The 27197-nt window shown below is 44.0% G+C and overlaps 1 protein-coding gene across 2 annotated transcripts; it reads left to right on the top strand.

Moving 5' to 3' along the window:
* Positions 1 to 151: 151 nt before the first annotated feature.
* LOC134404774 (alcohol dehydrogenase 1-like) lies at positions 152 to 26315 on the top strand. 2 transcript variants are annotated; one of them, XM_063135669.1, is made up of 10 exons: positions 152 to 300; positions 2284 to 2416; positions 11909 to 12010; positions 14682 to 14823; positions 17619 to 17706; positions 17816 to 18038; positions 18923 to 19183; positions 20458 to 20593; positions 22242 to 22380; positions 24314 to 26315. In XM_063135669.1, the coding sequence occupies exons 2-10, from the start codon at positions 2399 to 2401 to the stop codon at positions 24336 to 24338; spliced, it is 1134 nt and encodes a 377-aa protein (XP_062991739.1). In that variant the 5' UTR covers positions 152 to 300; positions 2284 to 2398; the 3' UTR covers positions 24339 to 26315. The 2 variants fall into 2 exon arrangements, with proteins under 2 accessions (XP_062991739.1, XP_062991740.1); XM_063135670.1 differs by lacking the exons at positions 20458 to 20593; positions 24314 to 26315 and having other exon boundaries at positions 155 to 300; positions 22242 to 22348.
* Positions 26316 to 27197: the final 882 nt, after the last annotated feature.

The raw sequence follows: 27197 nt of genomic DNA, 5'->3' as shown, positions 1-27197 counted from the left end.
TAGTTTCCAGGCAAAGTACAAAGTGTTGGTCATTACCTTTAAAGCCCTACATGGTTTGGGTCCAAGTTGCCTGCGGGATCACCTTCAGCCATACAATCCGTCCTGCACACTCAGGTCCTTTGGGGAGAACTTACTTCAGTCAGCCAAAACTAGGCTGACAACTGTTACCCAGAGGACTTTTCTTCTGTCGCCCCCAGACTGTGGAATGGCCTGCCGGAGGAGATTCGTTAACTTAACACTCTCTCTGAGTTTAAGACAGCCATAAAGACTAATCTCTTCCGGAAGGCTTACCAGATGAATGTTAAACCAAGAATTTTTAAGATCTGTTGATTTTTATTTTGATGTTGTATTGGTTTTATATGCATATTTAATTAATTTTATGTATTTGATTTATATTGTATTGTACTAATGTTGTTCCCTGCCTCGATTCAAAGAGAGAGGCGGGTAAGAAATTATTATTATTATTATTATTATTGTTATTGTTATTATTATTATTTTCTCAAAATGGCTGTTTAAGAAAGAACATTTGAGGGAGGGAGTAAAAGCAGTGGTAGGGATTTTGACAGGACCTGGTTGGATCATGCTACAATATCTCTAAGCATCACTCAGAAAGAAAAGACAGCTAGCTAAGCTTAGAAAGTCCCCCCCCCCCCAAGTGTCTAAAGTCTATCATGTCCTCTTTACAATATCCCTGCACGGTAGGCCACTGATGACAGGGAGACTGAGGCTGAAATCTGGGACTTGCCAAATGCACTCAGTGACTTTGTGGTTGAAAGAATGTTTGTACACAGGACTCTTTGGCTCAGAGTAAGTACTTTTAATTAGATCAACATGTAATTGATTAATCATATTAATTCATTAAAAAAAACATTTTGACTGACCAAAATGTACAACTGTTTAATTGGACAGCACATTAAAAAAAATCACAACTAGTACAGGAGGAAAGTTTTAGCTTAGAAAAGGAACATACCAACATACCTGCTACAACATATGCTTGTGTCATCACTGCTTTTTGATCCAGAACTACTGTTTTATTTATATGCAAATATAATGGATTAATTAATCAACTAAAACCCATACAATGAATCAACCATGATGTCTAGTACAAATTACTACACCACCATTCTATTCTAGTTAGCAATTTGGTTTTAGTTATTTAAACTAAAAATGTGTTATATAAAATTCAAAAGTATCCAGCAGGTGAAAAAGAGTTTCTTCAAACATCTGTTTTTATTTGAAAGATTTTTCCCTTAGTTTAAAATGGAACATTTTATTTTAATGTCCACAAGATACTTTTCCTCCATATTGTTTTTGACATATCTGTCCGCTGTCCAGCAAAGCGCAAACCAACTAAATTAAAGTATCAGCCGTGAGCCATCTCTCACTGATGTCATTCTGTATGGATTTGCAGTTGCTCCCATTCCTGTGTTCAGAGCCATTTGTTCACTGATTGCCAGTGACAATACGATCTTAATATCTTGCTGGGATGGGCAGTGGGCATGTAATGGAGAGACCCGGTCAATCAGGGCATTCCCAGTATGTCTTCTGGAGTTTTTAGGAATAAGACTGCTCCTAGCATCAATACCCAGCACCTTTGCACAGCTGCCTCAGCACCCCAACAGGGCCCACCAGTCTCTCCCATAGACTCCCCACACCAAGTGTCCAGGCTTGGGGGCAGTCATTTTAAATTTCCCACAATGCTTCCAGCATATCATCACTACAGGGCATTGTGGGATATTGAAAATGGAGGCCTCTAGCCATGCAGCATTGCCCCCAGGTAAGTCCATCAGAGGGAGCTCTGTCAAGGTCTGCCCTTGACATGTTTACTCTAGGAAACTTCTGATGTAGTGTGTTTGCTATGGCAAACATGATTGCTTTGTAAAACATGAGGTGGGGCCCAACAGCTATTCTTTTGGGACGTGTAGCAGAATTTCACTCTCCTAATGAAGACTCTCTACACCTTGCTTTATGCCCAGAAAGTCTCTGTGCCCTCTAGCATTGGTGTAAATGCACCTTATGAGATTATGCTCTGAGAGATTATTCTTAGTATTTACAAATTTCTAATTAGAAAATCTGTAAATGCAATGGGTGTTTTTTTCTTTCTTTTTATCCTGCTTTTAGCTCTTGATAGTACTTGACTTTGGATGGCTGCTCCAGGGGGAGATTAACTCGAGCGAAATACTTGGGAAGTACTAAAAAACTTTATATTGCAGCTACAAGTGGATCCTCCCCTTCCTTGGCTGACCTATTGTAGATTAAACATTGTGTTCATTATACAGGAAGAAGGAAAAAGTTGCTTGTGCATCTCTGTGTTGTTGCCAGAGCCAAAGTGATCGGCAAGAGGAAAAGTCCCTTGTAGAGGAGTTTGGACAGACTTAAAGCAGGAATCCTGACATACATGGCGACTGCAGGGAAGGTAAGGAAGAGCGTTGTTATGGATCAAAATCTATCTGAACAGCACATGGCAAAAGTTTCCCAGCGTGCAGACATTAGATTGCTTCCACAATCACAGAAGGTTCAGTGCTGAAAACCACCCATTGCCTAGGGAAACGTCCTGTGAGTTTCACTTATGTAGATTCTACTCTGTGCTGCAAAAGATCAAGCTGCAAAGAGTTATCCTCTGCTTGTGGTTTCAGAAGGGGAACCTGCTTTCTTGAGGGAAGGAAGGAGAATAAAGGCTGTACTTAGATTTCAGATAATGCAGAGAGCTGTGTAAGAGTTAGAACGGTGCACCAAGAAGTCCCAGATTCAAATTTTACCAGAGCCAAGGACTAATTAAGTTGCCTGATGCAAGTCAGTGTTCTCAGGGCCGGTGCTACCATAGAGGCCACTCAGGCAGCCGCCTAGAGCGCCAAGCTAAGAGGGGCGCCGGGCATAGCGCAGCACTCACGCACGTTGGCTGTGAGCCAGCCCGGCTCAAGGATTCAGCTGGGCCTGGGCAGGCGAGATGGCACCCCACGCCTGCCCAGCTGAAGCGAAGCCAATGATGTTGGGGTGGGAGTGGGACGGCTCCATGTTCGGACTTCCAGAACGTGCCTGGAAGAGAGAGAGAGAGAGAATGTATGGGTGAATGGGGTGCAGGAGGTCTTTGAGTGGATGCATGTGTTCATGCGTGTGTTTGTTTGGAGTGAGTGATGGTGTGTGTGTGTGTGAGCGTGAGCGTGAGCGTGTGTGAGTTGGGGAGGAGATGATTTGGAGGTGATATTCCTATTAAATAATGCATTTTAGACCCATAGACATTCCTTTCCAATTTGTTTGCTATAATTGGCATGACATATTTCTTTCACTTTAAAATAAATTTAGCAGTTTCAAGTTTTGTGCTTATTTTTCCCAGGAAACATATGTTCTTAAACATCAAAGTTGGCATTTTTGGGGTGGGGGCGGGGTGAGAGTAGCTCACCTTGCCTAGGGCACAAAATAGTCTGGCACCGGCCCTGAGTGTTCTCATCCTCCACCTGCAAAGATGTGTATAATGATGTTGACCTAACTGACAGGGTTGTTATAAAGATTACTGTGTGTATGAAGCCTAAAGCAAGAATGGGCAACATCCAATGCTCCAGGGATCAAATTTCCTGCATGCCTAGTTTAAGAGTGGAATTGTGGCTCCTCTTCTTCTGTCTTCCTCTTTGTCTTTTTTTTAAAAAAGCTGCCAAATGTTGGGAGCACATTTGGTAGTGTGGCGGTGGCAGCCACAGGGGCCCACATGTGGTCTGTCAGCTGTATGTTGCCCACCCTTGGTTTAAAGCACAGTGCAGATGCACAGGATTATTATTATGCCATGGGTCAGCGGTCTGTCCAAGAAGCCCCGTTTAAAAAGAAAATTCAAATCGGAGAGCAGAAAAAGATAGTGATAGATTTGAAAACTGCTTATGGTATCATAACCCAATAAATTATCGTATGATTCAGCATAAGCAGGCTAGGTAATTTTAGAGTTTGGACTTAATAGTCTTACAGGGTTCCCCTTTAGATGGCCAAGCTACATTCCTTCAGTTGTGAGGCATGCAATTAACATTTTCCCCACCTTGACACCTCCATTCCAGGCTTCACAACTACTTCTACATTCCTTCCTGATACATTGGAGCAAAAACAAGACAGCAAACCAAAACTCTTTGCCAACCCTGATTTTCAAAAAGAAAGAAAGAGGGAAATACTCTGAGCGTGTGCAGTTTCATATTTTTAATTTGCGTAAATCACCGTGCCATCACAACTATAGAAATAAAATTGAGTTTACTTCTGCTGCCCTGATGCTAAACGTTCAGAAATAAGTCTGCTCAAAATTGGGTGGGATAGATAATAATAATAATAATAATAATAATAATAATAATAATAATAATAATAATAATTTTATTACCCACCTCTCCCTTTGGATAGAGGCGGGGAACAACATTAAATACAATATAATACATAAAACTAGTTAAAAGAGCCTATAAAACCAATACAATATTAAAATAACAATCACAACATATTAAAAATCTCAGATTTAAAATTCATCTTGGTAGGCCTGCCGGAAGAGACTGGTTTTTATGGCTGTCTTAAACTCCGAAAGAGTGTGAAGGCGACGAATCTCCTCCAGCAGGCCATTCCACAATCTGGGGGCGGAGGAAGAAAAGGTCCTCTGTGTAGCCTAGTTGTGGCTGAGTGGAGTAAACCCTTCCCAGAGGTCCTGAGTATGCAGGGCAGATTGTACAGGAGAAGGCGATCCCAAAGGTAACCTGGACCTAAACCATGTAGGGCTTTAAAGGTAATAATCAACACTTTATACTTCACCCGGAAACTAATTGGCAACCAGTGAAGTGATTTTAATACCCTGGAAGACAGAAACAAACTTCAAAGTGATCTTGATAGGCTCGGGTGCTGGGCTGAAAACAACAGAATGAAATTTAATAGGGATAAATGCCAAGTTTTACACCTAGGAAAAAGAAACCAAATGTGCAGTTACAAGATGGGGGATACTTGGCTCAGCAATACTACAAGTGAGAAGGAACTTGGAATTGTTGTAGGTCACAAGATGAATATGAGCCAACAGCATTATGACAGTGGAACCAATTACCTAGGGAGGTTGTGGGCTCTCCCACCTTAGAGGCCTTCAAGGTGCAGGTATGCTTTAAGGTGGATTCCTGCATTGAGCAGGGGGTTGGACACCAATTTGCATAACAGTTGCACATGCACGTTTCTACATATAGGTGCAAATTTAGAAATAATAACTATAGTTGAAATAGAAATACGATACATCGGTGGAGAAGACTGACCAGGTGACCTAAGTGTTTGTTTGATCAATCTGCTGTCTAGATGCTAACTGTCGATGGGCAATTTCAAGGCCCGTGCTGCTCTCCTTTCTTACGGTTCTTTGACTTTAAGCCAGAGTCAGCCCGAACAGCCTGTTCAATAGAAGACAGCTCCAAATAAAGGACTGTCATCTGCCAGTTCTCCAAAATAGAGCACTGTGCTCTGTAAAATTGCACACCTGGCCGCCATATGTTGGCTCAGTCTTCTGAAGAATCCCCATCTTTAAGCATATTTGACACAAAGTCTCCAAGTTGCTCTCTTCATTTTGTGGAGAATAAATGACAGTGGTAAACTTGAAACACTTTTGTTAAAAGGCCTTGCAACTTCTGTCAAATGCAAGTGAGAACTTGTCGTGGGCCTGTATTAGTATCACTTTACCATATAAAATGTGCTTCACAGAAGACATAACCAGAGGCCACAGCAAACTGATTCAGCAAAAGTCACTGTCGGAGAAAAACAGCTCATGAAATCTGTGATTCAGAGCAAAATGTTCAGTTAACCATGGATCGTAAATGAACATGCCAAAAAACAAACAAACACCCATGTATTTATCATGAGCCATGCACATCTTTCTATGTATTGTGGGCTGCCTCGAAAGGGCAGTTTTCTGTAATATACTATTCCCCCCTTTTTAGTGCATCTTTAATATTGTCACACATGTACACCCCACTTCTGAGAGGTGAGAAGTTTCATGAGTTTCGGGACTTACTTAGGGTTGAGTTTCTTTAGAAGGAGGTCATTGGAGACGTATGGTGTTTCTTTGATATAATTTTTTTTTACACATATGGACAGACTGAGCAAAATATTAGAGTCTACAGCATTAACACCCTAACAGACTCCTGTTCCCCATCAGATATGTAGGGTGGAAGCTATACTCAGGTCATATTTCTCTGCAGAGAGCAAGTTTCAGATCCAGTTCCTGGCCAGGCTGAATTCCTGCAATACACCCAGATTTAGGTTGCTTCTATTGTTCTTTATCCAGAATCAATTTGCACATTTCTTAGGTGGTGGGGGGAGGAGGAAGTTACACCCCCTTCTTGAATAATCTAGCTATGGCTATCGCTGAGGACATCTATCACTCAGCTGATCTCTACAACAGTATGGAATCTGCCAGGCTAAATTCATCCAAGTGGTTAACTCATTGTGGTAGTCTCTTTTCACAACCACAGACACACAGGTCCAGTCCGCACATAATAAAAGCCACCATGGACGAATTTCCCTGTAGGGCTCTTGTTGTGGTGGCCATTTTGAATAATCAGGGCATGGCAGGGATGTGCCATAGCTCCTCCTTACATGTTAACCCAGTGAGGTTGGGTTGTTGGGGTGCTTCTCAAGCCACCCACAACTCTAAAAACAGCCCATGGGTCCTGAGTGGCTTGTCAGCTACCCCAACAACCCACTCTCATTGGGTTTGCATGTCACAAGACACTACAGCACCACTCCCACACAATACCCCTGAAATATTCAAAATGGCCACCACAACAAGAAGCCTCAGGGGGAAATTCATCCGCAGTGGGTTCTCATTACATGCGAACCAGGTCACAGAGTTGGGATAATCCTTGAAAGTTCATTCGGACTAACCCCAAACCCATTGTATAAACTAAGGATAAAGATGTTAAAAGCCACCTTTTTATATAGGCCCTAATCACAGGCTCTGCCCATGCTTTTTTCTTTCCTTCTTTTTGCATTGGCTGGACTGTACGAGGAGCCCTACTCATGCATTCATTTCTGGGTGGAAAACCTAGTCCCTGTTAAGTCTGCAATCCTAAACACATCCTAAGGAGTAAGCTCCACTAAACCCAGTGGAACATGGGTAGGGTTGTGATGTAAAGGTCCTACGCCCAGTGGCAGAGGGCACCTGCCATAGATATAAACCAAGGTAACTTGTAGCCCTCCAAATATTTTGGCCTACAGCTCCCATCAGGCATAGCCAGCATAGCTGATGGTGAAGGTTTATGGGAGTTGTAGGCTAAAACACCTGAAGGGCCACAAGTCACCCACCTCCGGTATAACCCATACCTCTGAGTGTCTTCCATGTATATTTATTTTTGTTGCCTTTGTAAAGGGGCACAAAGAGGAATGTCTGAAGGAAGCATTTTAATCTGCAAAGGAATGGGAAAGGGTGGCTACTGCTGCAGTCATAGAATCATAGAATAGCAGAGTTGGAAGGGGCCTACAAGGCCATCGAGTCTAACCCCCTGCTCAATGCTGATGGTGCATTGGTGGCTCCGATTTTGATGAGTCTGTGAATTTATTCCAGGTTTCACTCATAACCAGCCAAACCTCTAAAGGACCTATCCAAGGTGCAGGACCTAGTTTGGAGTTAGGATTCAGCACCTTGAGGAGTATTATTATTATTATTATTATTATTATTTATTTATATAGCACCATCAATGTACATGGTGCTGTACAGAGTAAAACAGTAAAACAGTAAAACAGTAGCTCCATTAGACTTCTGGCTTGTTCAGAGTGAAACCCAGATTGGATTCACAGCTCTACTGAAATCGGAGCCACCAGCCTCCACTGGTTGCAGAGCATATGTGGTGCATACAGAAGGCCCAGGGTTTAATCCTTGGCATCTCCAGTTAAAAAGATCAAGGAGCAGGTAATATGGGGAGACCCTTGCTTGAGACTACAAAAAGCCACCCACCACCTGTCAGAGTAGACAGTATGGGCTAGAAGGACTGACGGCTTGACTCATTAGAAGGCAACCCTATACGAGTCTTGCTTCTAACTTGCCGCTACTAGTCCCAAGCTCTTCGGGTGGGGCATTTTAGAAACTGAATTGAATACATACATTCCTGAGGTTTCTGCTGTTCTCAGGGCATTACCCTTTCCTGCTCCTTTCTTCTTCTGTCCTTGGCAGAGCCCAAGCTGAGTTCGGGTTATCATCTTGCTGGGAGAGTTACCATATTGCGTCAACCTCATTCCGTACTTCCTTTCTCCCAATAGACTTCAACAACAGCAGAATCTAGATGTTTAGTTTTGATTAGCTTATCCACACAAAGGCAGGGTGTTGTGGCAATTGTATGCAATTGTAATTGACACAAAAAAGGGGGCAGAGGTTGAGAGGAAGGAAACCGCTACCCTGAGTTCTGAAGTGTGGATACTCAAACAGCCCACAGAAGGGCATGGAAATGGAGGAAATCAGGTCAGAGCCTCTTTCCCCTTGGCTTGACATTTGGGGAAGAACAAACAAACAACCTGGCCAGCAGATGATAAAGGGAAAGGCAAGATGCCAGCAGTGCGCTGCTGTGTTTGCAACAGTGCAGAGCGAGGAAGGTGTTCCTGCTCTGACTCTTCTGAGCTTTTATGGCAAAAGACACGAGTAGCACAAATTGGTGCAAATATGAATCCAAACATTAACGAAACAACTGCGAGTACAAATGATCAAGGCCGTGTCTTGACGACAATGCCTTTGACGCGTGTTCCCCCAAAACCCCACAGCTGCGGGGTGCAAATGTGAAATCTTCATTGCAGGAGGGAGCGTGAGCTTTCTACCCGAAAAAGCCGCAGCGCCAGCAGCCATTGTGTTCGTCAAGCCCACCCCCTGACCTAGTTGTCTCCATCTCTGCCTCCTTTTTGCATCCAATTGCTTACAATTGCCACAACACCCTGCCTTTGTGTGCAGTTTTGTCGAAAAAGCCCAGGGTGGCTGCGAGTTGACGGCTGCGTCACATAAACGATGCAACGCCACTGCACAGCTACCACAGGATATACAGGGCATATAGACAGCCCCCAAGTTAGAAATCAGCCTCTCTGACCTGAAGGACAACACCGCTACTAGGGAAGCAAGACTTTCAGCCCTGCCCTGGGGAAAAACAAAGCCTTTCAGAAAGTAGGTAGCACAGAAGTGATTGGGGTAGCAAAGAGCAATACCCCAATATACTGATATATTGGGCAGTATCCAACGCTGCTCATGCGCTGTTGAAACCCCCTGCTACTACAACTGGAACGCAGTGGATCCTGAAGCAAACGGAAATGAGACCAAAAGCGTATTACTGAAATGGGGTAGGTCAGCAATGCTTGCAGAAGAAAGCTCCATTGCCCTTTCTTGTTCCAGAAATGAGAATTTCAGCTCATTTCTGTGGTTGGTTTAAGAAGTGCTAGCATCTTGTTCCACTAGTGGCGGGTCCCGCTAGTGCAACAGAAATGGCAGAAGTCCAGTGGCATGTGTCGGTAGGTCTTGTCTGGCCCAGCACATTCTTTGGGTTGTATCCAATATTAGTCCTACTTAGAGCAGACCCATAGAAATGAATGAGTCTTAACGTAAGTTATGACTAAGTCCCATTCTTTTCAATGGGTTACTGTGCATAGGACCAACATAGGGCACAATCCCTGGTTACGTAAAATATAGGCTATATTTTCCCATGGGACTGAATTGTTACTCAATCACTCCCACGTTGGGAGTCTGCGCTTGGCCTGTATGTGGGGAAACTGAGGCCGGCTGATTGCAAAGTAATTCTATTACAGAACACACGTTGAAAGGTTTATGCACCTTGTATAGCTCCTGTAGAGTCCAGACTGGTTCTGTCTGAAACCTGGAGCAGATTCACTGCCCCCTGACATCGGAGCCACCAGCCTTGACAATACTGAGTTAGCTGGACCAAGAGTCTGAGCTTCATCCCACGTACCTGCTTCCCTCGGATTATCCCCGTAGCGCTAAGCTTTCACGGTTGTTGTTTTTGTTACTGGGCGACAGCGATCCTTTGCATACCATGAAGTGAGTTTAAGGGGGGAGATGTAAAAAATCAATGGATGACCCAATTCAATTCAAATTTGGTATGCTTAAAGCTCTCCCTAATATCTGTTACTGTGCCAATTTTGGTGTCTTTATCTTTAAAGCTTACACACCATTTAGAGAATTAAAGTATGTATAATGATAACAATTCTGCTGTGTGAACAGAGTGCTGGACTAGATGGACCCTTAGTCTGAACCAGTATGGCTCTTATTATGTTCTTATGTTCTGCTTTGGGAATTTTTGGACCTCCCTGGAGAGGTTATTTATTTATTTATTACATTTATATACCGCCCCATAGCCGAAGTTCTCTGGGCGGTTTACAACAGTTAAAAATGGTAAACATTAAAAAGTATACAAAATGTATTCCATGGATGTAGAACAGAGTCATCATGGGTTGCCTGCACCACCGTGCAGCACTCCATCAGACCAAGGAGAAAGGAAAAGCTGAACTGGAATGAGGGTCATACTCAAATAATACCGTTCTCAAGCTTGGCAAATGAGATCAGTGGAGTTCCAGAACTAAAACGATGCCTTACTACATCAGATCTCCAGCCATTTTTATCCTCACAGATAACTAAAGCTTCAGAAAATCTGAGGAGGCTACATTCTTGATTCTACCAACAGACCCGTGCTAGTGGAGAGCTGAAGTTCTTACTTAAAACTACAATTTGTTTTAACTAGACTGAAAAATTATTATTATTATTATTTTAAAATATGTTATTACTATTGTTAGTATCATTATTACTACAGTATATATTGTCACCAGTGTATCCAACTCAGTTGCCCTGCTTTTAAGGGCTTGGGAGAAATTTCCTGTTCTGTTTAAGCTTGCTTAAAACTATACAAGGCTTACTTAGCATTGACTGTTTGAAAACAATTACATAGCCATGATGTTGATCATTCATTTCCTGCAGGGGTGGAGATCTCAGGCCCCGGGTTTCGAAAGTATAGATGAAAAATAAACACTAGATGAAAACCAACACTCTTAGGCCAGCATCAGAGGGAACAAAGCAGAGAGGCCTACTCCCAACTACATGATGCAGAAGAGGGGCATCAGGGCGACGCAACGAAAAACAGGTGGGGGGGGCAAAAAAACAGACACCCACCCACCCAACAGATTTTAGTTTAAAGCTCCTGGAATGGTAGAAAAACATGTGAAAGCTGGGAAACCCCCAAATGATCAGCAGTCGAGGGAGAGGTTGTGGGGCCAAGGGAAGACTGTTAGCAACTGTTACCCAGAGGACCTTCTCTCCTGCTGCTCCCAGACTGTGGAATGGCCTGCTGGAGGAGACTCATCAACTTAACCGTCTACTAGCATTCAAGAAAGCTATAAAGACTGATCTCTTCCAGCATGCCTATCCAGTGGGATTTTAAGATGTTTTTAGAATGCTTTTGGGATGTTTTTAACAATGTATATTATGTTTTAATTCAGTTTTATGTATTTTATAGTTCATTGTTGTTCCCCGCCTCGATCAGAATGGAGAGGTGGGTAAGAAATAAAATTTCTGTTGCACTTGTGTCCTACTTGTGGGCTCCTGGAGAACAGCTGGTTGGCCACTGTGCGAACAGAGAGAGTGCTGGACTAGATGGACCCTTGGTTCTTACCTTAGGTTCTCCCCCCTGCTCTACAGTGATTGCTGCAAATATAATGCTGCAATCCAACGTCACTGGAAGTAAATGCCATTGAGCACAATTAATCTTCAAGAGTAAACATGTGTGGGATTGGCAGGGATTTGGAGAACCAAATCTGTGCATGAGTCGTCGTTAGAAGTGTTTGTTCATGTTTGGTTCAGCGTGTGCATCACCACGGGTTTCAGGAAAACTCATTTCAACCATTGGAAGGACACCTCTGAATTCCTCTTTGGTCTATTTGTTTACAGGTGATTAAATGCAAGGCTGCAATCATCTGGGAAGCTGGCAAAGGCGTTTCTGTTGAAGAGGTGGAGGTGGCGCCACCAAGAAATCACGAAATTCGAGTGAAGGTAAAAGATGGTACTCGGAAGGGGAACTCCCCCGCTCTGCACTTTGAGTCAATTATTATTGTAGTGCAGCCTTCTCCAACCTGGCAGCCTCTAGAAGTGTTGGACTATAACATCCAGCATCCCCCTGGCTAGGGGATGCTGGATTTGTAGTGCAGGGTTGGGGGAGGCAGTTGCAGTGGGTGAGCAACTTTGTGTCTAATTGGGGAGCAGTGAGTGTTTTTGAAAAACTGATTAGTGATACCTGCAACAAAATGTTGCAGTATGGAGAGCTCCTGTTTATGGCTGGATTGCTGTTGTGTTGCCCTTTCCTGGGCTACTCCATTCCATCCCCCTTCCAACAATCAGCATTTAATAGCCACTGGGCATACACAGTCCCCACTGGGCTGTTTGATGGTGGTGGTAAGGGTCCCCTAACATGTTTTCTGCCCTAAATATATTTTGTACTTGCAAACCTTAAGGTTTTCTGAAGCCTGCTGATACCTCCCCCTTCTGCATGGCTACAAAAGATCCTGGTAAGGGTCCCCTAACAGGTTTTCTGCCCTAGGTTTTCTACAAAAGATCCTGCACTTTCAGAATTGGGGTTACTAATAGTATGAGACACCAAGGGCTTCTTCCTTCTTCGTCAGTGTCCGTTGAAAAGGTGGCAATAGGTAGGACTGGCGGTACTCTTTGCAAAAAATGGACATACAAACCCACCAGATTCTGCGGGCCTTGCTAGACCTACCGGGTGTTCCGTCGTTGAGGAGCGGTGAAAGCGGCTTTTCCCGTTCAGCCGTGACGCCTCATGATCCACACCTGCCTTCGATTTGTGGCGGAAGTTTGCGCCGGTTGTGCTGCTGCCGCCGCGAGCACGGTTGCGCAGCCACACCGGCCTGATTGCCGCGGCTTTTTTTTTCGCTCGCTGCACGGTTTGCGCACGTCCGAAAGACCGCAAACTTGCGCAGCCGTCAGCGATGCCGCCGCCGGCCCTGGCGGCGGCAGCGGCGGCAGTGCCAGTGCCAGCTGAAGTGCTGCTGGTGCTGTTGAGGGTCAACATTGATGCGCTCACTTCCTGATGGGGGTCGTGGCGGGTGTCATATGACCCGAGGTCAATCGTCTGCATGGCCACTCTGTGCCTACATCTCCCATCATGCCTCTGAGGTGTCGGTGGCGATGACCGCCTCTGTGCCCTGTGCCCCATCCCAAGGAGCCAACCCACATCTGGCCGTAGCCATGGCAGCAGCCCACAAACAGCTTTGCCCTCTGCCAGCCTGGTACCCACACTAACAGGCAGCGTACAGCACCGCCATTATGCGGCCACGGTAGCTGCCCACCGCAAGGAGTCACCAGCCACTTTTCCGGTCCTCCGGTCCTGCGCAAACTGTCACTGGGGAAATAAAAAAAAAACCACTAGAACAGGCGCACATCCCCCACCCATCCCCCACACACCCCAGCAGCACACTAGCCACTTTTCCGTTCCTCCGTTCCTGCGCAAACTGTCACTGGGGGAATAAAAAAAAAAAGCCGCTCCGCCGCGCTGCCCCAGCTGGCGGACTGCGCGCAAATGGCGGAGGCGGCTTGACCGAAGCCGCTGACCACTCCCCCTTAGCACGCCTTTTCCTGCCCAGTGCGGACCGCAGTGACCTCACATCCTCCCACACGTACTCCAAATTACCGCGGGACGGCAGGAAAAGGCGCCCTAAAACTCACTTTTTTAAAGTCGTGAGAAAGAGGCTTCACCGCAGGATAACGGCGGATCCTTGTGAACGTCATCTGGAAGCCTCGACGTGACTGCGGAAGGTAACGCGCGCTAGAGCCTCGTCTAGTAACGCCCTGCATTAAGGAATCCAAAATTCCGCATCCAGAATAATGTGTGTAACAGATTTGTGCCTCGTTTCAGAACTGTTTTCTTGTGAGGTTGCAGCTGAACCTTTAATGGCAATAAGGAGCAAGATATACTCAAAGATTTTAAGGGCAGCCCAATAAGGGAAGTGTTCTCTCTGTCAGCTTTTGCACAAAGATCATCCACCAGTTTTACTTATTCAATGTGCCTTTATTATATGTGCAGGCTGAGCCTAACTCAGGAGTGAAGAACCTCTTCAGCTCAGGGAACAAATTCCATTTTGGAGAAGCTTTCGGGGTGGGGGCAGTGGTGGGCGGAGCCAAAGGCAAAGTGGGCAGGGCCAACTGTACTCTTACTGCCAGTAACTACAGCCTCATCTACACCATGAGGCCTTTCAGGAGGGGGGAGGATTCCAGGATTTATCACTTCCTGGATCATCCCCCTGTTTCTAAAAGCCAGCACGTCATCTCAGGAGTCAAGAGGCATGTTCCGGGGCAGCGTGGTGTTTTTTTAGGAGGATGGGGCCCCGATCCAGTGCAGTGAGGGTGTTTTTTTTTTAAAAAAATAAATAAATCAGAAAACTTGGTGCCGCAATATGCCGAGAGCCAAAATGGTCCCAAGACTTGGCCTGAAGGTACATGAGACAGCCACCTGGTCAGTGCTTGGAGGGGAGACCACACTGGAACCACATGGAGCCATCTTGAGTTCCACAATGGAAAAAAGGTAGGATATAATTACATAAAGAAGAATGCTTTGGTCTGATCTAGCACAGTTCTTCTTATGAAAAGGTAAGCAGTGGGTCTAAGCACAGTGCAAATATTGAAATGAAACATTGCATTTCCCACACAGATAGTGGCCACCGGGATCTGTCGGACGGATGATCATGTATTGAAAGGTACTTTTCCTAACATAGACTACCCGGTTATTGTCGGCCATGAAGGAGCTGGGATTGTTGAAAGCGTTGGACCTGAAGTCACTTGCGTAAAACCTGGTAAGGATGAGGCATAGGAGGAACTCACAAACGCCTTTGCATTGGTCAGTGCTAGGATTGTTCAGTCATTCTGTAAAGGAGGCTTCCTCAACCTGGTGCCCTCCTCATGAGTTTGACTACAACTCCCATCAGCCCCAGCCAGCATGACTATTGGTCAGGAATGCTGGGAGTTGTAGTTCAAGACATCTGGAGGGCACCAAGTTGATAAAGGCTGATGTGAAAGGCTCTAGTGCATTAACGGGGTCCCCTAACAAGGGCCAGCAGTGGGCACATTTGGAATTTTGAGATAGTGTCATGGGCACTCTTACAAAATGGCTGCCATGGTGGGCATAGTCTGTCACAAAGTTCTCATTTCTCAGAAGGCAAACTGGTGAGACTAAAAGAAAACTAATTGGACCAAAAAGATAAGTACAAGGCACAGTGAAGTCTGAGCTTCCAAACCACAAAGGCAGTCTTTTGTACCCCAATAAATACGTTGCTGGGCGGGGGGGGGGCAGCCCTTCACTTTGCAGCATGCCTTCCCCCGTTATTTTGTTTAATTAAAAAAACTTCTTATAAAATAAGAATCAGGACAGGCAGGCAGCCTGGCGGGGCATCAAGAAAGGTGTCGACGGGCATATTGTTGCACATGGGCACCACATTGGAGACCCCAGCATTAAACAGTGCCCTGACTCCCTAAGGATTGGAGGGGTGTTATAAGCAAAGAGAGGGTTGGCTCATGCATTCCTTTTTGCCCTTCCAGTGCCAAATGAAGATCTTTTTATTCACTCAGACTTTTTTTAATAATGTTTTTATTGATTTTGTATAGCTACAAATAATAAATCATATACATACATAAAAAACATATTCATCTTCAATCCTTAACTATACGTTATACTTCTTAAACTACATCAACTCAATATACCACAATAATGAAATTAAAAAAGAACTTATTAAAATAATATAATATCATCTCGTGCACCCCACCCCCGAGACCCTTATTCTCCTTTCCAAAATTGTAGTGTATCCTGCGACGGTTTACTCCCTTTCTCTTTTCCTAACACAAATTTAAGAAATGGTCTCCAAATCTCATCAAAGTCATTTCGCTTCAGCACTCCTCTCTTAACTTTAATACTACTTGTGAGTCTGTCATTAATAGCTATATCCCAGACTTCTTTATACCATTCTTCTATTTGATAATCCCTTTGTTCCTTCCAATTCCTGGCAATTATTAATCTAGCTGCAGTTAATAAATTGTTTATTAATTCTTTACTATTTTGTGTACATTTAACCCCTTCATATATTGATAACAGTGCTGTCCTTGGCCCTATCTTTAACTTCCATCCCATTATATCATTTATCTCTTTAAAAACTATTTGCCAAAACCTCTGAATAGCTTTACAAGTCCACCACATCTGGAAATATGTACCTTTTTCCTGACATCCTCTCCAACAATATGCAGAATACTTTTTATCCATTTGATGTAGTCTTACTGGTGTTAGATACCACCTCCATATCAATTCATAATAGTTTTCCTTTATTCTTACCAACATAGTCTTTAATAAATGTTGTTTCCATATCTTTTCCCACTCTTGACTACTCAACTGTCTTTCCATATCTTGATCCCATGTCATTTTATAATATTCATGTTACTTTTCCATTCCCAACAATATCTTATATAAAGCACTCATTATACCCTTAGTAACTAACTTTCCACCTCCCTCTTCCCTTTTATTCTCAGTTCTGTTAGTCCAGGGAATATAAATAAGAGTGGAGACATGTCACTGAGAAAGAGAGTGTTTTATCCTTTCTCCAGCTGCCACTTTTCTGGCTGACAGAAGCTGCCATCTTTTTTCTTCCCCCACAATGCATCTGACTTATGCTACATCCATATGTAGTGGACTTCCGTAGTTATTCCATAGTTGGGGAACATGGCAACCCACTGGGACACTGATTTGCAACTTGGACCCTTTCTACACCTAAGGGTGTAGAGAGAGGAAGCGGAGAGGATCACAGACTTACCTGCTTCTGTGATCCTCCCTGGGCATCCAAACGGAAGCACAATGTCCCAGAAGGGAAGAGGAATGTTGCGCCCACCATTTTTTTTTAAGATGCAGGAGCCAGAGCGCAATTGTGCTCCAGCGAAATGTAAGGGAGAGGAAGGCCCAACCCCATTCCCCCCCATCACCCTTGATGTCCCTGGACTGCCCCCGGCCCAGCTCCTTCCATCTGCTGATCCTCGCTACTTGTGGGGAGGTGGGAAGAAGTCAGGACGATCGCCCACACCACCCGCTGTCCTCAGGATCGTCCTGGGACCACGGGTAAAATTGGGATAACTGCGGAAGAAGTTATCCTGGGAAAATGGAGGGGTCATCACTGCCTGCTCCTGGGATCCCCTGTCCGTCATTTGGATGCTCAGGGATGACCCAGGGAAAAATCCACGGTATAGAAAGGGCCTTGGTCACCACAAGCAGGGGTGGAACAATTTGTTAGAGAACGAACTCACACTTTCACCACCTCTTGTACACATAAGCCCCCTCCAGGTATTGAACATTTTGAGAATTTATCCTGTCCCCAGGGGACTTCGCCGAAAATGCCGCCCCACTTTTGCCATGAAAGTGGAGCGCCATTTCCTTCACCTCAATCAAAATTCATCAGAAGGCTAATTTCATGTTTTTGACATTAACTAATTTTAAGGAAAGATGGTTCTGTTTAAAACAATATTTCTACTCTTTGAACTTAACCTTAGCAGCTTGGTTTGCAAACATTTTAACTTAAGAAATATATTTCTCTGTCTTGTTGTTTTCCCCCACAAGGTGACAAAGTAATTCCTCTTTGCATTCCCCAGTGTGGAGAATGCGGCTGCTGTTTGAGTCCTAAAGCTAACTGTTGCCTCAAGTCCCAGTAAGTTTGGCATCCCTTGTTATCCAATTGTATATATTCCCCATAATATTGACAATTAGCATTTTTAGTCCAATTTATGATGCCACCCGGTCTGAATCTCCTCAAACAGCCTCTTCAAACCTCTTCAAAACCTGATGCCAGACAAGACCAGCAGGTTCACCTGCAAAGGGAAACAGATTCACCACTTCCTATGGACAAGCACCTTCTCCGAATACACGGTTATACCTGAAGCTGCCATTGTAAAAATCGACAATGATGCCCCTCTGGATAAAGTCTGCCTCTTTGGCTGTGGGTTTTCTACTGGCTATGGTGCTGCTATCAATTGTGCCAAAGTGAGAATTGATTCGCGTGTGTATTTACTTATTCATTACATTTATATACCACCTTTTTTCCTCCAAGGAACCCAATGCAGCATACATAATCCTCCTCCTCCTCTCCATTTTATCCTCACAACAACCCTGTGAGCACCCTGTAGGTTGGCTGAGAGTCTGTGACTGGCCCAAAGTCACCCAGTGAGTTTCCATGGCCGAGTGGGGACTGGAACCCAGATCTCCCACCTCCCAGTCCAACACTCTAGCCACTACACCATGCTGGCTCTCATTTCACCTACTTGGACTTCCCAAGTAGATGAAATAAGAGTTTGGTTCCTCCTTGCTAAAAATGGGATGCTTTCCGGAAACACTCTTTCTGAAATTCCTTGAGATGCAAGCATGATGCATGCTTTGAAGATCCCTGTTCTCACTCAACCCATCCATTCCACAGTTGTTGTAAAACAGGAGAGGGGAACCTCTGCTCGTTTGCCCCATGGGAGAAGCATGGGAGGCAGATGTTGTCGTCAAAAGGACCACAACGATCTGTAAGTGGGGAGGAATGACTGTGCAATAAAACGCTCATGGTCCAGAAAAGCAGTTTACAAATATTGAAATGAATCAAATAATGTTGCCAATCTACTATAAATCATTCAGAGATCTTCCAGTTGATCCCAAACTATCAACCATAAACTATGCCTTATCCTATCTTAGTTGTATTCTTGTTGTATTCTTTTGGTTTCTCCTGCCTTGTTCCTTCTGTTGTGCCTTTCTTGAACCTATTATGATCTCCACTGAATACTACTCTGTTCAATCTCCGCACCTGTCCTCTTCCTCTCTGCTCCTGGTGCATCACTTAAGCCATGGCAAATCCCCAACACATGGTCCTTGTTTATATGGATTTGCAGGTTGAACCTGGTTCGACGTGTGCCATCTTTGGCTTGGGAGGTGTCGGTCTGTCAGTTGTCATGGGCTGCAAAGCAGCTGGAGCGTCCAGAATTATTGGAATTGACATCAACAAAGATAAGTTTGCTAAGGCCAAAGAGGTAGGAGCCACTGAGTGCATCGCTCCTCAAGATTTCAAGAAGCCCATTAATGAGGTGCTTGTGGAGATGACTGGTCTTGGCGTGGACTTTGCATTTGAAGTGATTGGACGCACTGATACCGAGGTATGTGATCTTTCTTCTTGACGATACTCTTTTAGGCTCAGTTTTCCATTTTGTAGCTGAAGGCAGATGTTGTGCAGAATCTTTAAAACAAAGACGCACAGGTGCCTTGTCCGTACCTCTAGGTCATGTCTGCAATGGTGATCAAGGATGGCGCCAAGGGTAGACATGATTGGGCACTTGCCAGTGGGCCCACATCCTAGCAGAGGACCACTGTCAAGAGCCCCTTGGAGTTGCTTCTCCTCTTCACCATTGCAACCTTCTCATTCACCTGCCTCTCACTCTGACCCAGACAACAAGGATGCTAAGAAAGAGGGGCAATAGATGCCACTTCCTCCTTGCTCACTGGCTCTCCACCTGTCAAGCAACCAAGTGGTAGCAATGATGAGAAAAAGGAGGAGGTGTCAATGGCTGTGAGAAGGTAGGTTCACGGAGGGAGGGGATCCACTGAGGGGGTCTTGGCCAGGCCCTCAAAGACCTGGATCTGGCACTGATGGTGATTTTTGCATTCTTTCTCCATCCCCTGAAAAATATACATGTTTTACATGTGTATCCAGCACAAACATGCTCAGGTTGTTACTTTGGCCTCTTCATGCAAGTATGTGTGAAATAAGGGCCAGGGCCAGGTTTTGTGGGGTCCTCGGTAACCTGGCCTTACTGACTCCCTCCATTCTCCTGCTTCTCACCCCATCCCTGTAACCTATCCACTAACTGCCCCACGACTGTTCTGCCCAGAAGGAGAGGGCAGGTGAGTGAGTGAGGTGAATCGGCTGTTGCTCTTTGTAGCTGCCATTCACTTGGGTGGACATGAGCAATGCTCTGGATGGGAGGGTGGGGAGAAGGAGGTACCCTCTTCTGACAAAGAGGAGGAGCTAAACCACACAATGAGGCCTACGCCCTACGCTGGTCCTCAGTGCCACTGCTGGTAAGGGACTGGTGTTGTCAGGATTCCAAGCCCTCCTACTGAAATGTAAGGTGACACAGATTTGCTATGCAATCCACAAATTAAAACAAACACCTCTTCATACCTGTAGCGACTGTGAAGGCTAGAAGCTATCCTCTAAGGCTAATTAGCCAATTAAGGCTAATTAGTCCTAGGGCATGTGGCTGTCCTCCATGTTCTTTCCTTTTATCAGCAATGAGCTCTTGAGTAGGATGTAAAAGTGGGAGACTTGAGTGGTTGGCTCCTAAGAACGTAAGGCGAGCCCTGCTGGTCCAGCATTCTGCTCCTTGATTGTTTCCGTTTCTTAGCTTGTCCTCCTGTGTGTTTCAAACAGGTTGCAGCTCTCGCATCCTGCCACTTGGGGCATGGAATCTGCGTGTTGGTTGGGGCGCCTCCTGCAGGATCACAACTCTCCTTCGACCCTACTCTTCTCCTCACAGGGAAGAAGCTGATTGGTTGTTTGATTGGAGGTGTGAATTGGTTAAAATGCATCATATGACCACAACTGCACATCTGTGTGGGTGCTGAATTCACTGAAATAGGATGTGCAGCCTCAAATTGACCAGGCTTGGTATAAATAGAGATGCCTGGCTTTCTTCCTTTCCCTACTCAGTAGAACAGTGTCTTCTGCCCGCTCAACTCCAGCCTCCAAACAAGCTTCCTGCTCCACTGATAGTACTAGAGCATTTCTACATGAGGCATTTATTGTGTATTTGTAATTCTTCACTTACAGTAGTTTGCAGGTGCTTTACATGACATCGTCATCCTCCAGGGCCTTTCCTGTTCTTTGCAACCAGTATCGTGTTTTGTTTTTTCTAATGAGGAAAGTCATAGAATCATAGAATAGCAGAGTTGGAAGGGGCCTACAAGGCCATCGAGTTCAACCCCCTGCTCAATGCAGGAATCCACCCTAAAGCATCCCTGACAGATGGTTGTCCAGCTGCCTCTTGAATGCCTCTAGTGTGGGAGAGCCCACAACCTCCATAGGTAACTGATTCCATTGTCGTACTGCTTTAACAGTCAGGAAGTTTTTCCTGATGTCCAGCTGGAATCTGGCTTCCTGTAACTTGAGCCCGTTATTCCGTGTCCTCCACTCTGGGAGGATCGAAAAGAGATCCTGGCCCTCCTCTGTGTGACAACCTTTTAAGTATTTGAAGAGTGCTATCAGGTCTCCCCTCAATCTTCTCTTCTCTAGGCTAAACATGCCCAGTTCTTTCAGTCTCTCTTCATAAGGCTTTGTTTCCAGACACCTGATCATCCTGGCTGCCCTCCTCTGAACATGCTGTTATATCCTAAATGGCAGTATGAAACCATCGTGTATTTCTGCAATTTCACTATTCCACATTGCCATCTGACGGTTGTGTAATGGAACATAAAGAAAGTCAAAGAAAGAAACCCCCCAGAAAAAACACATGTAAAGAAACCAATTTTAATCCCACAAAGAATCCGGAAGCAGAAGCCTTGGTAAAACGCTGAGTTAAAAGCCCCATGTTGAAAAGCTCCTAGGCAGCAAATATCCATCCTTTGTCTGGATTCACATGGGGATGCCCATGTCCCTGGTACTAATTCCCTGACATCACAAGCATTGTTTTTAGCTAGACATCCTTTGTGAAGTGACATCACAATAACCAACAAAGGGCAGAAACTTCACTTAGACCCCAGCCTTATTGGTGTGCAACATGATAACAGCAGCAGAGGGTTCGGAGAATCCAAATCCCCAGTTTGTGTTGCAATATCTGTACAAGATATATGTAGATATACCATGGGATAAACCTTTCTGGACCCATTTTCATGGTGACATCACAATGCAACATGTAAAACTTAAATCTGTGTGCAGGGAACCAAATAAAGGATTAATAGATAGGATGGGAAATTTTTAATGAATATCATTTTTAATGTATTTGTTTAAAAGTCTTTTTTGTGTCCTGCCTTTCTGCTATATTGGCTTTGACTGTGCTATGTTTGTTTTGTAACTGATCAAAATTAGTGTTATCTCCATCTTCTAATAAGTTTTGTGAAGGTCAAATACCCCCCACATTTTCACTCTTTAAAAATAAATTAAGTAGTACATGCCAGCTGACCCAATATTGTTTGTTTGTTTGTTTGTTTTCTCCCCAGGTTGGAAGTTAAAAGATGCACTCCCTAAACTGGTTTCTGATTACATGAAAAATAAATTTAATACGGACGCATTAATATCTCACGTATTACCATTTGAGAAAATTGGGGAAGGCTTTGAGCTTCTCTACTCTGGTAAAAGGTAAGGTTTACATGGGGTTTTTTACGCATGGTATGGAGAATGTGGATAGGAAGACACGTATGGTGTGGAGAATGTGGAAAGGGAGCTATTTCCCCCCCCCTCCCATAATACTAGAACCCAAGGTCATCTCATGAACCTGATTGGTGTGAGATTTAGGACAGATAAAATGGAGTATTTCTTCACACAGCACATAGTTAAACTATGGAATTCGCTATCACAAGATGTTGTGATGGCCACCAATTTGGATGGCTTTAAAAAGGGGTTGGATATCACTAGTCATGATGGCTATGTGCTACCTCCAGTATCAGAGGCAGTAAGCCTTTATGCACCAGTTGCTGGGGAACATGGATGGGAGGGTGCTGTTGCACTCATGTTCTGCTTGTGCTTCCCTGGTCGACAGCTGGTTAGCCGCTGTGTGAACAGAGTGCTGGACTAGATGGACCCTTGGTCTGATCCAGCATGGCTCTTCTTATGTTCTTATATTCTATCCTGCCCTTCCTCAAAAGAACTCAGGGTTGTATATTTTTATCCTCACAACAACCCTGTGTGGTAGGTTAGGCTGGGAGATATGGATAGCCTAGTAATGGGTGAACCTTTCAGTTTTCGTTTTGCTCAGTTTCTCTCACTTTTTCGTTTCGTTAAGTTTATTTTGTTTTGCTTCTGCATCAGTTTGCAATTTTTTAAAAATCTGCATGAATGTTCATATGCCCTCTCTAGTGCCTTTCTCCTAATATATGTATTTTTGTGACACTTTTTCCTCATATACACATTTTTGCAAGCAACTCCGCTTAGTATAATGCATTTTGTATGTTATTTTACTCATATGCACATTTGTGTGCACTTTCGCCTAATATACACAGTTTTAACTGGAGAACTCCATCGCAAAAATCAGAAAAGTGCAGATATTAAAGTGTAACTGTGTTTCAGTTTACATAATGTTTTAAGAAATGCACCTCAATCAACTTTCTCTCCCATCACATGGTCCCAAGGATACCCTCTGAGCTACATGTCAGAAGAGGGATTTGAACCTGGGTCTCCTTGATCTAAATCCAATACTTTCACCTCAAGGCCAATTTTCAAATCAAAAGTATCTGCCATTTCTCTCATGGGAAAGAAGAGAGTCCACGATGTAATGATGTACACCAAACTAAATGGCTTTAAAAAGGGGTTAGAGAAATTCGAGAAGGAGGAGGCGAGACATGGCAGAAGATGTACAAAATTATGCATAGTGTGGAGAAAGTGAACAGGAAGAATTTTTCCTCACTCTCTTCTAATACTAGAACCTGGGGTTATCCCACGAAGCTGAATGGTGGGAGATACAAGACAGGAAAAAAGGAATTATTTCTTCATATAGTACATCATCAAACTATGGCATTCGCTATCACAAGACATTGTGATGGGCCCCAATTTGGATGGATTTAAAACAGAATTAGAAAAATTCATGGAGGAAAAGGCTATCAGTGGCTACTAGTCACAATGGCTATATGCCACCTCCCATATCAGAGACAGTATGCGTCTGTATGCCAGTTGCTGGGGAACATGGGCATGAGGCTGCTGTTGGAGTCCTGTCCTGCGTGTGCTACTCATATCTGGCTAGCCAGTATGGAGTAGGATGTTGGAGCGGATAGGCCTTTGGTCTGATCCAACATAGCTCTTCTGATGTTCCTAAGGTGAAAACATTCATTTTTCCTTAACATGCTTTGGAAATGTGAGGACTGGACTTTGCCCAAACCCATCTAAAATGTCCCAGCTGGCACTTTACCATCTTGCAGCGTATCTAGTTAGAGCTAGAAGCCTATAAATAGAGGCTCTGATCTCTGTTGATGCATATTGGATGTTGTTAGGGATATTGTTGGAAACATATTAATCAATCTCTTTCTTTCTTTCTTTCTTTCTTTCTTTCTTTCTTTCTTTCTTTCTTTCTTTCTTTCAGTATTCGCTCTGTCTTGTTGTTTTAATGAAGCTGCAGATCCTTTCCATACCTGACCAAATTCAACAGAATTACAACTAATGCTAACGTTTATCTGTATCAAACCTGCTGAGGTTTACAACCAATAAAGTGTGGCAGGCTGATGTGAAAAACATTTAGACCCTATTCTCCTAGCCAGATTCCAAATCCAAAAATAAGCCCTCCTTAGAGAAAAAAATATCTGCGGCATCTTTGCTTGCAATCATCCCCATGCCTCCTTCCTAGTTGATAAGCACTTTGAAGAAGTTGTTGTGTTACTTTTGAAACAGACTACTGGCTTGACATTTCAAGAGTGGAAGCAACATGGTACCCTCCATTTGTTTTGGACTACAACTCCCATAATCCCTGACCACTGACTTTGCTGGCTGGGAGTTGTGGGAGTTGTAGTCCAAAACATCTGGAAGGCACCAGGTTACCTCTTTGCAGATGAGAGCCCTTATCTGCTAATTGTGTAATGCACTTTTTTGAGAATGGGTGGTGGCAGCAGCAATATAGAGACTATTTCCCTTTCAAGGATTGATTCAAGTTTTGTTTTGTTTTTTGGCACAAAGATGCATTTAACTGTGTAAATAAATATTCTAATGAACTCCCATTTGTGACACCTCCTTTAGCTGTGTGCATATATATTTAGCTGTGTAACCCTTAACCATTTCAAAGCTGAAACCTGAACTTGACAGCTTTAAGCCAGTCAGAAGAGTGGTTTCTTTTAACTTGTAACACTGGCCTAAGGATATACTTGTAAATATATTGTGATATATTCAATGCTGGAACATGGTCTTATCTATAGCCAGGTGCTTTAAAAATATTCTTTAAGAAGTAGTAAACAAAGTAAACAAGCCACTACTGGCCCAAAGAAACAACATTCACCTTCTGTGGTATTTTCCATTCTTATTGCTGAAGATCTAAACATTAAAAAAAAAACCACCCTCCAACAAAAATAGCAAAAAAGCTGCATTTTAAGCAATTGACTGTGCATTTTTTTAAAAAAGTTCAAATATCTTGTTATTAAAACAATATCCGACTGAACTACTGAAATGTTTGCATTGTCAGTTCATTTAACAGGGATATAAGCTTAGATTTAGGGGGGAAAGAAAGCAGTCTTGCCTGTGAATCATTGTATGTAGAGGTTAGAATGCTGGACTGGAACTTGGGAAATTTGGGTTCTATTCTTCACTCTAGCATGAATCTCACTGGGCGACTCTGAGCCAGTCATTGGCCCCATTCAGATAACATGCTAAACCATGCTGCTTAACCACAAAATGGTTAACGGAATGCATTAACCTTAATTGTGGACTCAGTTCCCATGATCGCAGTGTGGTTAACAAGCTACAGTGGCTTGTTAACCCTCCTTTATTACCCTCACTGGTGCAGCTTGCTGTGTTGTCTGAACTCGGACGGCATGGCTAGTTTGAGGGGACAGCAACCCTCAAATAACTCATAAACTCAACCCTCAAATCATCCATGGAAGACACAGCAAGGTGTGCCAGCAAGGGTGCTTAGTGAAAATCTGACCGGCAAGCGTGGCGGGGAAAACGAACCACCCCCATGGCTTATTTCCCTCACTGCAATCGTACACACTGCCCCACTGACTCTCATCCTAACCTATGTCCAGGGTTGTTGTGAGGATGAAATGGAGAAGAGGAAGACTATGTACACTGCCTTGGACTCCTTGGAAGAAAAGCAGGATGGAAATGTAACAAATACAGACCTGATTTACAGTGGCAAATCTGATGATGAATAGCCAGTTGAAAGGATCAGGAAACAAATGACATGAAAGACCCCTCCGCCAGAGACCCTGGAGGAGAAGGGAGGGGGCTTTGCAAATCTGAGTAGACAGTTCTGACCTGGGTGGTCCTTATATAAGGCAGTGCCCTAATATACTGAATATATTACTTTTCATTTGTGCTTTTGTAGAGAGAGATGGGATTTGGATTCTGGTCAATAATAAAAAAGATGACTTTACCTACTTTTTGTCTTTTGGTTTCTGTTGCCAATGTAGTAGCAATTCTCTACACCGCAAGCTACCTGCATGCATGTGTTCTATGCCCTGCTTCTGTGTGAGTCCTTGGTCCAGTAGGGCCAGTGCAGGGTGAAAGAACAGAACAGACAGCGGGGGAGGGAAGGTGGAAAACACCATTGATGTTTGTGAAAGGGAACTCTATTTATTTATTTACTATTTACAACATTTATATACCGCTCCCCATTGAAAATTTCAGAGCGGTGTACGAGATAAAATAAAATAAAAACAGAATAAAACACTTTAAAATCGATTTTAAAAGAAGCAAAATGTATAGTAAACTGTGGCTAGTCATTAAGGAAAGGCTTCCTGGAATAATGACATTTTCAGGAGGTGCTGAAAGGAATACAAAGTTGGTGCCTGCCTGACCTCCAGAGGCAGGGAATTCCATAGGAGGGGGGCTACCACGCTGAAGGCTCTTCCCCTGGTGGACTCCAATTGGAGGATGGGTCTATGTGCCCTCGGATTACCTCAGTGACTGGGCAGGTTGGTAGGGGAGAAAGCGCTCTTTCAGGTATCCTGGTCCCAAGTTGTTTAGGGTTTTGTACACAAGTACAAGAACCTTAAACCTGGCCCGGTAGCGAATAGGCAGTTCCCTTAGCATGGCTCTGCTTCTCGCATCTCTTCTGCTTCTGCAATGAGCTGCAATTACATGAGGAAGAGAGCACTGACCATGTGGCTTGTACAGCCTCAATGTGGTTTATGGGACAGAGCCCTCTAGTGGGCATTTTATAGCACACTTCTCTTGCACTTAGCAGGAAATATTGATAAATACCGTGGTTTTTCAGAAAAGTTGGGTTTTCTGAGCCTTTTTAAAAAATTGCTAAAACT

This window comes from Elgaria multicarinata, chromosome 10 (assembly GCF_023053635.1).
Source record: "Elgaria multicarinata webbii isolate HBS135686 ecotype San Diego chromosome 10, rElgMul1.1.pri, whole genome shotgun sequence".
Lineage (NCBI taxonomy): Eukaryota > Metazoa > Chordata > Lepidosauria > Squamata > Anguidae > Elgaria > Elgaria multicarinata.
Note: the sequence above shows the minus strand (reverse complement) of the source record. Positions and strands in the feature narration are given on the sequence as shown.